The sequence below is a fragment of the Cryptotermes secundus genome, unplaced genomic scaffold, assembly GCF_002891405.2.
Source record: "Cryptotermes secundus unplaced genomic scaffold, Csec_1.0 scaffold1801, whole genome shotgun sequence".
Taxonomy (NCBI): domain Eukaryota; kingdom Metazoa; phylum Arthropoda; class Insecta; order Blattodea; family Kalotermitidae; genus Cryptotermes; species Cryptotermes secundus.
The window spans coordinates 133,978-147,458 of NW_019743179.1; the positions used below are offsets into that span (position 1 = coordinate 133,978).

General features: G+C 38.4%; 1 protein-coding gene across 3 annotated transcripts in view; it reads left to right on the plus strand.

Moving 5' to 3' along the window:
* The window catches only part of LOC111874044 (zinc finger MYM-type protein 3), a 49,322-nt gene that overhangs the window by 3,462 nt on the left and 32,379 nt on the right, over positions 1 to 13,481 (plus strand). For all 3 annotated transcript variants that reach the window (XM_023869182.2, XM_023869184.2, XM_023869183.2), the window contains exons 2-7: positions 174 to 1,977; positions 2,324 to 2,428; positions 3,776 to 4,034; positions 11,025 to 11,257; positions 11,683 to 11,881; positions 12,991 to 13,145. In XM_023869182.2, the coding sequence (XP_023724950.1) occupies positions 229 to 1,977; positions 2,324 to 2,428; positions 3,776 to 4,034; positions 11,025 to 11,257; positions 11,683 to 11,881; positions 12,991 to 13,145 (2,700 nt within the window). In that variant the 5' untranslated portion in view covers positions 174 to 228. The remainder of the gene's footprint in view (positions 1 to 173; positions 1,978 to 2,323; positions 2,429 to 3,775; positions 4,035 to 11,024; positions 11,258 to 11,682; positions 11,882 to 12,990; positions 13,146 to 13,481) is intronic.

Below are 13,481 nucleotides of genomic sequence, written 5' to 3' on the forward strand. Positions count from 1 at the left end.
ATTTATACAATTATAATGGTTATAAGTTATGATGAGCTAAAGGTTGCTATTTTTTGTTTTACTTGGAAAGAGCAATACAAAATTCACTTGATGCTGGAAGGAATTTGCTACTGTAAAAATGTGGTAGTTCTATGAAAATTAAAGTGCTTTAATCATTTGTTGTCTCTTTGTAGCTTGCTGAAGGGACACGAATGCTGCGCCTAGAAACTGTAATTGCTCTAAACACAGATGATGGAGAGCACATGTGAAAACCAGAATTCTCCAAGCTCAGACATTCTTTCAGGCATAAAAGGTGTAGTGCAGGAAAACAATGTGAATACTTCAGAAAGAGAGGAGTATGGACAAGCTGATGATATTCATAATAAAGCCATTGATCAGAATACCTGTGAGAATTCAAAGGATACATCTGGTGTAGATAATTACGAAGCTGATAACTTGCTTGGTGATGGGACACCAGCTGCAGAAACAGCAGACAAAGCAGATGGAGACAGGGATAGTGAAATACTGGATGAAGAAGTGGAGAAGGAGTTGTTAGGTGAAGAAAACGCGGATCTGACGGAGAACGAATCTTTAGAAGATACTGACAAGGGAGATGGAAGCTCAGATGTCATAAAATCTGGTGAAAACCAGGAGGATGGAAAGAATGATGAGGCATCAAGTACATTGGAAGAATCAGAGGCTGCAGAGAACATCGGTACCAACGCGCATGAGCAAGGAACTCAAGAAGAAGACATGATTGCAGATCAGGACTTGCCAGGTGAACATGGCACTTTAAGTGAAGCAACAAACATGGATGTGGAGGAAAGTGGCAGTGTTACTAACACTGAGCAAGATGGCTCTAAGGAAGACGAAATGAATGTGGACAGTAAGGATAAGGAGGCATCATCCTCTGAAATACCAGACAAGGTCATGGAGGATGACTTAGAAGAAAATGTAAGCCAGGATGATGAAGTGTCGATGAATCCAAGTGAATCTAATGCAAATCCAGTGGCAGAAGAAGAGACGAGCATGAATGTGAGCGAGGCTGACGGTGAACACTCAGGTGATGGGCAGGATCACTTAATGGATCAGGACATGCAAGTGGAGAATTCTGAGAAGGAGAGAGGTGAAACAATGGATGTCAGCATGACCAATGTAGATCTTCGTGCTGGTGGTGATGAGTCTATGGAGGTTGCCAGTCCTGTCGATCAGGATCCAATTAGTGTGATGAATGATTCAGATGCTAATAAAGATAACAGTAGTGGTGAACAGATGGATATCGCTGAATCCACAGAGGAGAGTGGAAAAGCTGATGAAACAGAAGATCGGGTGAGAAATGATGAAGCAAAGGGTAATTCAAAACAGGTGGACGGAATTGATGAGACTACAAAAGAGGCTGAACCAGAAGGTGGTATTACAAACCATGAAGAAGGAAATGAAGAAGATAATGCTGCAAAGGAGAAAGAAAGTGAACATGCTGAAGGATCAGACAAACCTGAAAGTGCTGACAGCAGAGATGATAAGCAAGAAGATTTGGAAAGCAAGGTTGAGGAAGGATCGTCTGAAAAAGGAAAGGTTGGTGAAGCTGAAGAAGGTGGCTCTGGTGTAGCTGCAGATGAGACTAAAAGCAATGTAGAGACTGCTACAACTGACAAGGAAGAGACAGACACTACAGCAGGAACCAGCAAAGATTCCAGTCAAGCAAGTAGTAAAGAGAAAGATGAGGAAGAACTGTGTATAATACCTGATACTGTGCTGCGGGTGGAGGGGAAGGATGGCGATAAACCAGATGAGAAGGACGCACAGGAAAACACTAATATGAAGAGTGATAAACCAGCTGTTACAGAAGTTGTGGAGAAACCGAAGCCTACAAGAAAGTCCAGCAGTGCTGAAAAGAAAGCAGAGGCTTCATATATAGCTGCTGTAGAACCCGTCACAGAGTACAGACACTCACGACCACAGCGACAGGCTGCCAAGAGGGCTGAAACTCAAATCAAGGTGAGATTAGAAGTTTCATTGATGGTCACCAGCTTTGAGATTTGAAGTTAGCACAACTCAAAATTAAGATTACACTCTTTTAGGATGTGACATCATATATTCTGGAAGATAGATAGGAATATTTTGGAGGAACCTGTTTCTATCCTGTAGATGGAAACACAAGGTTCATCCGGTATGTGCGATTGGGTTTAGAGGCACGTCAGCATTGAAGATTTTATGCGTAGCGCCTTTCACAAGTTCGTACCTGTCTGCCAGACTATTTAGTTTCACATCCCAGAAGACTGTAATATGTTTGACTTTGTTTCTTTATTGTTGTATAATTAATATATATATTGTGTAATTTTAGGAATTGGCCGAAGAAGATTCTAATTCCAATGAAGGGTTCGGAGATGGCCTTGATGATGTTATTGAAATTGAAGGCAGCAATCAAATGTGCTTCCAGTGCTGTCGAGTAAGTAGTGTTCTAGTTTGGTAAATACCTTTCTGCAAATTCATAATGAAGGTTAACATGTATATAGTGTCCAGGAGACAGTCACTCTGGTGTGAGGATGGCAGATATTCTTCATTCTGTTGGCACCACTGTGTCCTGCAGAACATACTTGAGCTTGCTTTGATCATTATCAGCATCCTTCATACTCTTATTAGGGCTGATTGGCTTCTAAAGTGCCTTACAAAATATAATCTTTCATTTTTAATCTCTTCTAAGCACCATCTTTCACCGGCTTGGTATTTTATGTTTTTGGTGATCTCATCAGAGCTAACTCTTTCATCCTTTTTCATTTTCTTTTAATGTTTGTAAAATTTCATATTAGTGAAATATGTTGTTTTTTTTTCTTGTTTTTTAAGATAAAATCCCATTACATGCATTTCAGCTGATGTCCGTTTTATCCCTGAGTCCCCACTGCGGGCTTTGTGTCACTGCCATCTTATGATTATGTTGGTCTGGCAGATGCTTTACATGATTGTAATCTCTTCCGCTTTGAGGCAGTTGGGTTTATGGTACCCAGGATTTTAATTTTTGTGGCTTCTTTTGCACTCAGATATTTTTCTTGTTCATGAGACAACTTTGCTTCAGTTGGATTTTACTCCTAAATGCTTTTCAGAAAATGTTACTGTGAGGTTAGTATTTTTAAACTTGATCATGTTTAATTTATTCCCTTGTCCTCATTCCAAAAGATGTTCCATGTAAGCTGGCAGTATTTAAGGGACCATGATACCATCAGAATCATCAGATAAGCATTGTCTACCCCCTGTTTATAATATCTGTTCTATTACATGGCTGGTACCCAGGTGCATCTCAGAGATAACCACTATTCATGATTTCTGGGCTGCACCTCTGGCAGTACCTGGCTTCTGTTTGAGAACAAGCCACTATATACAATTTGTGTGTGCCAGTATTTGGCTGCTTTTTGAGATATAGCCACTAATTACAATTTTTGTGCTAGTATCTGGCTACCAGTTCAGACCATTACAGTTATCATTGTAGTACCTGGCTACTCTTTGAGACATGGCCACAATTTTTGTACTATTACCTGACTGCTGTTTTGGACACTTTATTTAAACTGGTATATTACAATTTTTTTTCATGATATTAAGCTCACAAATTCATTATTTAAATTAATAATATTTCCATATTCAGGTGTTATGTTAGAAAAGTAAATGTTTGATTAAACATCAAGGCTTAACTACTGGCACAGATTGAGTTGTAGCTGTATAATAGCACAGATATTTTATATGGTGTTCAAGACTGTATCTTGTGTTTGTGACACCATAAGTAGCTTGTGTATTTTATTCACAGCTTCGCGTCTGTAGATTTCAAGTGTATGTTGGAGGCAAAAATAGATACCTCTGTCAGGAAGAATGTTACAATACATTCCGTAAACATGGTGGACTCAAATCAAAATCGGGGTTGATGATGAATGATAAAGGCAAATCAGGGATCGTTGACCCAGACAGGTCATTCATCAGGAAGTGTTCCCAGTGCAGCAGCATGATAACAGGGGATGAGAAGAACCTGTCATGGGAAACCATGGACTTCTGCAATGAGGAGTGCTTAGGTGAGTGCAGGCATGAAGCCTAAATTGTGTAGCAATCCTAGGTACCTCAATAGATAATTCATATACATTATTTATTTATGGTTTATTTAATAATGCAGTCTGTAGCCCGCACCGTATAGGGTAATCAGTAAATGGAAAAAATGTGGAAGGAAGCTGTCATGGCTTAATTCGAGACACTGTCCCAGTATTTACCTGGAAGAACCAAGGAAAACCACGAAAGCCTCAGTGTAGCCAGTGTCTTGGTCAAGATTTGAACCCTGGACCTCCCAAATATGAAGCTGGAGTGCCACCCACTTGATCATAACATTCATTCTGTATAGTGTCAGATAATGGGGTGAGTAGTGAATACTGAACTGGAAGAGACTGGAAAGAAGTGATTGTGATCTAATTTGAAGTATTGTCCCACCAATTGCTTGGAGGGATATTACATATATTTTAGGGAGAGATGTGGTCCCTGAAACATTGGTCATTTTCAACCAACTGACATAACTGATAGCCCAAAAGCAGTTCATCATCTCCATTGTGATAGCGAAGATTTGAACTATTGGTCTGCAGAAATAATATTGAGCTAGCTTTTGCTGTGTTGACCTGCTCAGAATGTTCAGACTTCAGCATGATAGTTTGAATTGTGGAAGATCAAATATTTATTACTTCAAGAACTTTATAACCTAAGATTATCTGAATGTGGAATGAAAATTGATCAGTTCAGAATGACAAACTTTCCTTGCTAAGTTTGGTTCTTTATTGATCTGTAAAGTCAATGTTAAAGCTTATGATGGCTGTAACTAATTTTTAGTTTATTTTATGAAGAATTAGGAAGTGACCAGCCTCGGTATTTTATATAATTGTATACGCAAAAGAAGAAGGCTCATTTAACCCGCTGAACTGTGATGGTGGGATCTACCTGTCCTGAAAGTCACGCCTTGACATTGATGATGCACTGATGAGTTTTTCAAAACTAATAAACAGTAAAAATTAATAGTATGAAGCAGTATGAAGTCGAAGTCAAATTATACTTGGTATCATGCTTTTATATAACTTGGCTCTAATTATTAAAACGAAGACTTTATTACAGATTGATATGTAAGAAGTAGACAGCAGAAAGTAGCTGTAGTTTGCATTTTGCAAGTTGCGTATAAGAAGAGAGGAAGTTTTTGTAATTGTAACTGGTAAGTATTTGTGTTGTGACACCTGGGGGCAGAGTATGGCAGGACATATTGTTACACAAAGCAGGCTGGTGTAGTGATAGCACTCCAAACTCATATTTGGGACGTGCTTGGTTTGAATCTTGGGCAGGATGCTGGCCACTGTGGCAGAGCCTTTGTGGTTCTCAGTCCCGCCAGGAAAATGCAGGTGCCTCAGTTGAGCCATGACTGCTTCCTTCCGAATCCTCTCTGATTCATCATTTGTCGGTCATCCTGTCATTTGACATTGCATAGTCCAGATATTGAGAGTGCTGTAAAATAACCCACTGCGAGAAAGAAACAATTAATGTTAAAGTTAATCTACCGACCACACAACACGTTTTTTATTATTTACTGCCACACTACATGTTTCGACCTCAGGAGGTCATCATCAGGTGTACGAACACAATTTCACAATCACACGCAATCACTTCCTTTCTCCACTAATTTCCATCCTGTATCCTGTTCAGATTCACGTTCAAATAATATGTATACGTTCTTCTTATACCATATAAGTTAAAAATATATAAGTTAAAAAGCTCTTCTTATAAAATACAAGTTAAAAATAAGTTAAAAATTTTTTAACTTTTTAACTTTAATTTTTAACTTATTTTTAACTTGTATTTTATAAGAAGAGCTTTTTAACTTATATATTTTTAACTTATATGGTATAAGAAGAACTTATACATATTATTTGAGCGTGAATCTGAACAGGATACAGGATGGAAATTAGTGGAGAAAGGAAGTGATTGCGTGTGATTGTGAAATTGTGTTCGTACACCTGATGATGACCTCCTGAGGTCGAAACATGTAGTGTGGCAGTAAATAAAAAACGTGTTGTGTGGTCGGTAGATTAACTTTAACATTCGTCTAGTACACAACAGGATGCAAGGAACAATAAAAGAAAGAAACAATTAATTGTGTTCATGTCCTCAAAAATAAAGATTAAAGAATTTGTCCATAAGGAAAACTTTTAAGGCACTAACCTGTAGTTTTGTATGTACTTCATCGATTTGGTGTATTGGGGTGATTAATTATTAATTTTAACACCCCACTGAATCTGTAACAATGAATAATAAAATATATAGCTCAAACTTTGTTTTTTTTTTTTTCAGATTATTTTCCATATTGATTTATTAAGTCCAAATTATTAATAATTAGTTCAGCGGACTGTTCAGATGACTTGTGTTCATGTCAGGTGCCTTGTTTCTGTTAGTTGTGTACATTGGTAGGAGGAACTGGGGGGAAGGATACAGCGCAAAGCTACTTATTAAATGGAAGTAGTGATAAATGCCCCATTATTGGGAGTTGATGGTGGAGGGGGTGAACAAGCATGGACAAGAAATTTCTCATCAGCACCAAGAAATGGTATGAGTCGTAATGAAGTTTGTCATATAGACCAGGGCTATAAAAATCCTGTAGGTCTGCTCGCCCAGGCGAGTAATACAAATTTCATGCTGCCATGCTACCGTGTAAAGTATCAACTGCAAATTATGCAACTCAGTAATGCTGAAGACTACCAAATTTGAATTCTGGTAAATGTGACATATATATATATATATATATATATAGACAGGCTCAAGTCAGCAGGTATTATTATAAGAGACATCCTGAGCCTTTACCCTTCTTGATACATGAATGAGTATTAAGGTCCATCAGGTGTGACAAGTTTGGTAGGAGACTCTAAATGCTTCCTTTACGTGTTTCAGCCATCATTAGAAGGCATAGCCAGCACTATAAAGACTTAACATATGTGTTTGAACATAAGTTGTCATAAAGGGATATGTGCTAACGTTAGATATTGAGACAAAATTGTTAATGGAGTCAAAATAAGTTGCTGATAAGATATAAATGTTTGAGACAATGATATATTAACCTTTAACGTACGGACTTTTAAATTGCCGGGAGCCCTCTGCGGCCAGTATTTAAATTGCCCTAATTAATTAACATTGCAAACTTTCAGAAAAAAATACATATTTCTTGTTCTATGCAACATAGAAATACAAACTAAAAACAGTCTGAAAGACAATAAAATTTTCTACATATACTCAAAAGAGCGATTTTTACAAACGAAAATTAACTGTGATTATTTTGTCACGAAATGCAAAATATAATCTTTATTATATATGTTCTGAAATTCCAAAGGACTTACCCGTTGTTTTTTCTTCAACCTTGAATCATGGTGATATTGTAAATATAGTCACAGTATATACAATAATATTTTGTTCAGACTGTACACGAGTTGGGACTACATCACTTCACAGTTTACGATACACTGACGCGCGTGGCACTTCTCAAAGTAGTCCACCTCACACAGAGCGACATCACCCTTTTTACAATAGAAGAGCGTGCTCTTTGTTTCCCTTTGGTTGGCCAGTGTTGTGAATGTTCACCTCCAGTCAACTCAGTTGGGCCCCCTGATAACTTTGGCCTTCCCCGAGAAACGCCACTGACCGTGATATTCGGCTTGTGCGATTGAAGAATCATCTTGGGGGAGGGAGGTTTCTAGCAAAAACAAATAAATTATGTTGATTGACAAAGCGACACTCTCACCTGTTCTTAATAGTCGCAAAATAGTGATGCAGAGTAATTATAACACTAGTCGAAAAGAGTGCCAGTCCAACATTGATACCGAAAGTCGCAGTGGCGAAGATGCCTTTTACTCACAAAGTAATACTGGCTCAGTGGGTTTATACCTCTTCCAAGACACAAAATAAAAATGATATACAAAGAAATATTAGACAATCTGACACTGACTTCCTAACTGATAATTCGTCACTGAAAACCAATCCTTGCATGCGTCACTTCCTTGAAAGCTCTGGAAGCACTCACATGCAAGCACAGAAGAATATTTCCTCATCAGTTCTCGAAACAAAGCTGGGCTATATTTGGCTGACCAGGTCATAAACAGTCATATCTAAACGTAAATAGTATCGAAACCAGTACAGTGATAAACGATTTCATTGTTCAGAGCTAAGGAATGAATCACTGACATGACCTCACATAGGTTTGTTTTGGTTTCAAACTCAAGGTCAAACTGTCAGCACTCCCAAAAAGTGCACGTGTCCTGTGTCATATATATGTGTCATTTGGCCAACTCGGGTGCTGCTTGCATCATATATATGTGACATTCGGACGTTGAAGATTAATACAGCAGTTGTGTTTTTGGACATTAGCCATTATCCTGTTTTTATTTAAAACACAGAATTTTGAACACTGGGTTTTGTCTCCATCTTCAGTTGGGCCCAATTGATGGAGCCAATCCCCATCTCTAGCCACTAGCACAGACACAAGATAGGGTATACAAACCCTCTACGAGAGCTAAGACATATTAAAAACATTAAAAAACTCATGTATGAGGCCTAGCACCAGAGTACTATCAGAATGGATGTCATCACTAAAGAGAGAAGTTCTATGTGTGGTACTAACATAAAACACATACTTTTCCCACTTAATGTACACTGGATGGAGATATAGTTTGTTGACTTCTGCTGCAGTAGTGGAGTCCAAGCTGGGTTGACTAGTTGGATGATCTGACAGAGATGTGGGTGGATTCCATGAATTTCTTGTATGTGCTGTTTGGTCCACTCTACAAGACCTTTGCTTTTTCCCAAAATAAGTTGCATATGTTAAAAGAGTAAGGAATTATATAAGTTCAAGATGAATAACATCTTGTTGCTTAACAAGAGGAGCATAATGACAGACGTCATTTTCTGCTGCTTCATACATAGAATGTCTTACAGATTGTTGTGTCATTGGCCATATGTCCATCTGTGTTGTGATATCATGTGAAGTCTGGTGAAGTCTGTGGTAGTTAGCGCATGTGATGTGATGTGTGGACTGTCCACCATGAAATCCCTTTCTGACAATTTTTATTGAAACGTGTGTAAAGTATTTCTTTGTAGTATGGTTATACCTTCTGGTGATGACCAGTAGAGGCTGAAACACATAAAGGCAAATTGCATTATTATCCGATTAAACTTGTTACACTATAAGGACCTTACTACCCAATCATGCAGTAAATATTTGTTCGGTTCTCCAATTAGACAAAGATTCTGCTAACTAAACTTTTTTCCACATGTATCCACCATCCTGCTTACCATTATGTAACATGCAACACATATAGAACTCTCCCTTACACTCGTATTATACATTTTGTGTACAAGACGTTTTCTGTTTGACATGTGTGGAGAAGTAAAGAAAATGGGGTTAATGTTCGGAAAATATTCAGATATTTCTCAACTCACTGGCCATAATTTCTTACTCACAGTGGATGAGAAAACAAGTGGATTTGTTGAGCCTTTTGGCATGAAATTCAGTTCAATATTTAAATATTAAACTTTGTTGAAATTGTCATAGAGAAAAGTTTGAGGTCTTATATTAGGTCATGTTTAATATGTCACTTTAAAATGAAACACAGTATAATGCTTTGTGGAACCAGTATAATGCTTTGTGGAACCTCGCTTAACAAGCACCTCTCATAACGAGTAATTCGCATAACGAGCAAAACGAATAGTAAAAAAAAATGACTCGCTTAACGAGCAACGTTTCGCATAACAAGTGACGAGAGGGGAACAAAGTTTAATAACCCTTGCTACGTCAGTCTGTGTTCAGCACTCATTCCGCTAGCATCTTAGTGTCGCTTGTGATAACACATTCTTCCAAACTTGTGTTCAGGCATATTATTTGTGATTTCTTTTTGTGCAAAGTTTAATAACCCTTGCAGAAATGTCCCCGAAGAAAAAGCTACAAAAAGACAGCCATAAGAGAATAAAAATAACGTTAGAAATTAAACGTAAAATCATTGAAAAGCGAGAACGAGGTGTGGGCGTGGCTGATCTAGCACGCACATACCATCGGTCTACATCAACAGTTTGCACTATCCTCAAGAACAAGGACAAGATTAAGGAGCTAGATGCTTCAAAGGGAGTGACAAGAATATCTACGCAACGGTTACGTGTTTTCGACAATGTTGAAAGGTTGCTCCTCATATGGATAAATGAAAAGCAATTGCAAGGTGACACTATTAACAAGAACATAATTTGTGAGAAGGCGAAAGTGATTTTCGCTGACCTCGTTAAGAAGATGCCAGGATCATCAATGGCTGAAGAAGAAGCATTTAAGGGAAGCCGTGGGTGGTTCGAGAAGTTTTAAGAGAAGAACCGGCATCCACAGCGTTGTAAGACATGGTGAAGCAACAAGCTCCGACACAAAGGCAGCAGATTCTGCAAATCAAATTCGCATTCCAGGTTGGTTCATTCCGCATAGAAGAAAAGATGAAGATGATTCACGCTCCTTAACAATGTATATATAATTTTCCTTGAATAAACGATATACATAAAATTTTTTGAGTATTTTTTCGGCATGGAACGCATTATCGTATTTTACATTAATTTATATGGAAAAAATTGTTTTGTTAAGCGAGGTTCCACTGTATAGCCCTTGATATCAGCAGTAGGTGACGGTGAGTGGTCAGCTTCATGCCTGCTTGCTTCATTCCCAGGTAAAGAGCCCTGAGTACCCATTGGACAGAAGGCTGAAAGGGCTCCAGAGATGGTCTGGACACCATGGAGAAAAGTCTCTTTTCTCTGCTGGGAATTGAACCCCAGCTGTCCAGCCCATAGCCCGTTGCTATACCAACTAAGCTATAGTGGCTAGTAATAGCCAGTGGACTGATTTAACTGGAAATGTGAAATTTGCTGTGAAGATAACCATAATCCACCTCTGTCTTCCCAGATCTCCTGCTTTCCCCATATCAGTCTGTAGAGAGTGAGCAAGTATATACTTATGGTGTACTGTTGGACAGGCAAATACCAAACGGCACTTGGGTCCCATTGCGCCAATTGCAAAGGATCTGTTCAAGCAGCAAGCCTGGGAAAGTACTGCGTCCGTTTTGGATATGACATCAAGCAGTTCTGCTGCAGCACTTGCCTCGAAGAGTTCAAGAAAGGCCTAAAAGTATGCAGCTACTGCCAGAAGGACATATCAAGTGGAGTGGAAGGCTTCCTTGCACCTGTTGGTGACAAGGGCCAGTTCAAAGTATGTCCACTCTTGAGAATAGCACAGACACAGTATTCTCCACCTCTTTAAATGATCTTTCTGTATAGGTATTTGTGTAACTGAATAATATGCCCATATTTGTGTGAACATCATGTGTCCTCTTGTTAGGCACATTCACAACCCAGCAGAGTGACTCTTTTAAGTTCAGTTCATCAGTCTGTATGCATGAAACAACCCAAGAACCACTGGACAGGTTTTCATGAAATTTGAAATTGAAAATTCTATGAAAATTATCAAACCGTTTTAATTTTCATTTAGATCATGTAACTTTGAAACCACCTTCATCTCACTGAGTCTTGTCAACCACTTCTTTCAACTTCTAGTAGTGTTGGTAAATTATAACATGGCCTTCATGGCCACAGCTTTTCAGATAGTGGTGCATGAAAGTATGCTTCTGTCTGCAGGATTTCTGTACACAAGCATGCATGGAGAAGTATGACCAGATGAGCAACAATCAGCCGCCACCAGTAATTGTACATCAGTGTGCAGTGTGTAACAACGAGAAGGTTGTGAAGGTAGAGGTTATGCTGGACAACAAGCTACACAAGCTCTGCAGTGAGCCATGCTTTGCAGCTTTCAAGTTTGTTAACAAGATCATTGCAGGTTAGTGTAATGTTTGCTCCCACATATAGTGTTCCGTATCAGTAGGTGTTCTCTGTTCGAGAAGTTCCTGTGTTTTGTGATGAAATTCAAGATAATGCAAGGGAGTTGATTTTTACACTGATCATTGCTGAGCATAAAGATTAAATGAAAATAAAACCCATAAGTCTTGCAGAGTTTCTTGTGTTATTTAGCTCTTTGTTTCCATCTGACTTGGTATTCCACTTTTTTGCCATCTGTGTGCAATTTCAGTTTGTATCCTTTCATTGTCTTCTCTTTATTGTCATTACATATTTCGGCCTAACCGGCCATCATCAAGTACAAGTTGTGATGAAGGACACTGTGATGCTATTCTGCTTCAGAAATTTTAAATGATGTTGGTTTTGGGGTCCTCCCATTGAGGCAGCACTTCATAACCCTCTGATCTTCGCAGACAACCTGAACGCCCTTTCCTGTGCCTGCAGACAGTCCATTTCCCATAATTATTTATTTACATTGTTGTTTAACAATAATAGTTGCACCAAACAGGTTGGTCTAGAGGTAACACTCTTAGACTTGTATTCAGGAGGTGCTTGGTTTGAGTCTTGGCTGGGACAGCGCTATCCTTACTGAAGTTTTTGTGGATTTCCTCTTTCCCTCCCGGTAAATTTGGCTATAGTATGTTGATTAGGCCATGATTGCTTCCTTTCAAATCCTTTCCCACTCATCAGTTATATTACCACCTGATGCTATATAGTCTCAATACAGAAGGTGTCATTAAATAACTCACAAGTAAAAATAATAGTTACTTTGTCATATATTTTATTTAGGTGTTTTATAGTGTGTTTCACGTGTTTTTGTCTGTTGAAGGATTGCCTGACTTTATTAAATATTGTTCACAGAATAATTTTCAGCATTTGTGTAGAGAAATAAGGGAAGTAGGGAAAGATCTTAATAAAGGAACACTGCTTGAAAATGTAAAAGAAAACTTCAAATGTGATTCAGAAGAATCTGAATTAATAGAAACTTCCATGGAGTTCCTCCTGAAAATCCTTGTGAACCATAAGTGGTCTGCTGACCATGGAGTGGAAAAAAAAAACAGATTGTGTATAACTGTATTTTTGTGTTTGCAGATCACTGTGACATGTGCAAGAAGTATTTTGATAAATCAAAGACTGAGGTGTATTCTGTGTACTATGATGATGCTCCGCACAGCTTCTGTTGCAAAACCTGTATGAATGTGTACATCCTTGCAAACAGGAAGATTGTTCCTTGCAACTGGTGCAAGGTGAGATCTGATCTGTCAGTTTGTAAGCAGAGAATTATTAATCTGAGGCAAATGTCTTGTTTCCTTAGGTTTGTCTCTTGATGACGTGTGGTGTAACTGACCTGTGAGAGAGATGTGTGTAACATTGCCTTCCTTGAAGTACATAGATAATGATGGAGTCATTACCTTGTTTCCCAGGTGATTTCTTTTCAGGTATCCTCCCGAAAATATTAATACAAGGTGTGTCCCAAAAGTCATGAAATATATATATATATATATATATATATATTAAATTTATTGATGATATCGGTACAAAGTGTTAATATTCTTCAAAGTATTGTCCATGAGCATCTACAC